Genomic DNA, 2515 nt, shown 5'->3' on the forward strand with positions numbered 1-2515 from the left:
GAGGGAGTGATTGTTCAAGGTGAAGTGGTTTGTTGGAGTTGTGGAAGATGATGAGAGAGTGGTAGAATCAAGTGAAACATGTTTTGAATGGGCAGGTGATTCAACAGGAACAAATGATGAGGCATTCGGCAGCACCAGGAAAGGGGTCTGTTATTTCATCAGCTTCCACTATGGTATCAAAAGGGAAGATTTCTTCATGGAACATAACATCCCTGGAGATAAAAATTTGTTTGGTAGACACATGAAGTAGCTTATATCCCTTCATCCCTGATGGATATCCCAAGAATATGCAAAGTCTCGCCCTTGGTTGAAATTTGGTCCTGCGTGCAGCAAGTGTTGATGCAAAACCTAAGCATCCAAACACCCGAATCATGGAATAATTTGCAGGCTGACCGTGTAATACTTCATAGGGGTTTTATGTTGCAAAATTGGGGCTGGAGTTCTGTTGATTAGGAATGCTGCCATCATTACACATTCGGACCATAATTTTATAGGGATTCTTGACTAGAAAAATAAAGCACGAGCTACGTTTAAAAGATGTTGATGTTTCCATTCAACCACGGAGTTTTGTTGTGGCCTTTCCACACAACTAAATTGGTGTAGCACCCCCTTTTCAGCAAAGAATTCATGGAAGGACAATTCATGTGCGTTATCTGATCTGAAACATTTGATGTTAGCATTATATTGTGTGGCTATCATGCAAAAGAATCGATGGACAACCTTCACAGCATCATATTTCTGTCTTAACATGTATACCCTGGTGAATCTGGAATAGTCATCTACAAGTGTAAAAAAATACCGGTATCCTAAGTGAGACGGGACATGATAAGGCCCCCATATGTCACAATGTAGGAGATCAAAGGGTTTCCTGGATAAATTGTTATTGGATTCAAACGACAATCTTCTTTGCTTTGCAATAGGACAAATGTAACATGGAAGATGTTTATTTATTTTCAAAATATCACAAGTGACATGTTCCTTCAAGGCTTCTAATCTCTTAATGGATAAATAGCCAAGTCTATTGTGCCATATGTGAGCTACAACTTTTCCAACAAATACATTAGAAACTGAATTGAAAAATCTTATGTCAAGTACATATAGATCTTGTACTTTGTCACCCCTACCAATCATCTTCTTAGTTGCAGCTTCCTGGATTATGAACTGGTCATGAAAGAAACTTAAGGTGAGTTGTGATCTAGCAAGTTAAAGCGTTAACTGATATTAGGTTGAATTTGAATTGTGGTACAAAAAACACATCATGCAGCACTAAGGTAGAACTCCGTTTGACATTTCCACAAAGATTGATTGATATTTGTACATGGTTTGGCAGAGTGATGCTGGCATTCTTAATAGTTCTCATTGCCATGAATGCATCAGCATTCCAGCACACGTGTTTAGTGGCCCCTGAATCCACTATCCAAACTTCTTTAGTGGCAAAAAATGAATGCAGTGAAATAGACTGAAATGTTGTTCAAGCTTGAAGCCAAATGGTTGGATAGCATTGTCATTAATTGTTGGCATTGGTTTGAGTTCAGGTTCTTGACAAAATTATCCATGCTTGGTGGCTAATCCAACTGACTTGTCAACTGATTGACTGAATTAGTAATAGGCTGATTCTGAAATTCTCCATTGACTTTGTTCTGTAACCAGGTGGGTATCCATGGATCTTATAGCATTTGTAAATCGAATGTCCATGGAGTTTGCAATGTGTACAGTAGGGCCTCTCATTCTTCCTAATATTTATCAGATTGGCAGATCTGGGACTGTCATTAGGAAATCTAGTATTTGTCGTCGACTTTGCAATGTCAGATTTTAGGGCAAAAGCTGCAGCACCATTCGCATCACTTCCAAATGGTCGTGTGTTTAATCTCCTTTGATTTTCTTCCTGAGTGATCAACGCAAATACTTTGTTGATGGGAGGTAAGGGATCCATCAACAGTATTTGTCCCCTAGCCTGTGAGAATGATTCGTGTAGACCCATAAGAAAGCTCATGATATACTCCATTTGAAAGTATTTGTTCATTTCCTTAACTCCTCCACAAGTGCATTTTCCACAGTTGCAATTGGGTCGAAAATTGGTTAACTCCTCCCACAACATTTAAATACCCACATTGTTTTGATCTTGGTTCAAATTCATCAGATCCTTCCTCAATTGGAAAATTCTCGGTCCACTGCTTTGCTAAAACCTCTCATTGAGGTCGTTCCAGATTTCGCACGCTGTGGTTACATAAATTACACTTGTTGAAATCTCCTTTGAGACAGAATTGAGAATCCAGGATATGACTATGTTATCGTTCCGAATCCAAGCATTATTTAGATCCGGATCTGTGGATTCTGGTTCCTTCAGGTCATGGCGCGACTCCAAGAGCCACAGTTTTCTCCTGTAAGTTGCTGTGACACGAGCACTAACCCAGGGCTGTCTAAGTAGTGAAGGAAGTATGGGCTAGACGGATCATCAATGGTGGTTTTGCTAATAGATGATCGAATTTTAGAACTAGCTTTGGATTGTGTTGGC

At 39.5% G+C, this 2515-nt stretch overlaps 1 protein-coding gene across 1 annotated transcript; it reads right to left on the reverse strand.

Annotated features, from left to right (window-relative positions):
• Positions 1-504: 504 nt before the first annotated feature.
• Positions 505-2098, reverse strand: LOC111381922. Its single transcript, XM_023005774.1, has 3 exons — positions 1588-2098; positions 1319-1425; positions 505-1149 (listed from the first exon to the last, which is right to left on the reverse strand). Exons 1-3 carry the CDS (start codon positions 2096-2098, stop codon positions 505-507), a joined length of 1263 nt encoding a protein of 420 aa, XP_022861542.1.
• Between the last annotated feature and the right edge of the window lie 417 nt (positions 2099-2515).

Source organism: Olea europaea, unplaced genomic scaffold, assembly GCF_002742605.1.
Source record: "Olea europaea var. sylvestris unplaced genomic scaffold, O_europaea_v1 scaffold2396, whole genome shotgun sequence".
In the NCBI taxonomy this organism is placed as follows: Eukaryota; Viridiplantae; Streptophyta; class Magnoliopsida; order Lamiales; family Oleaceae; genus Olea; species Olea europaea.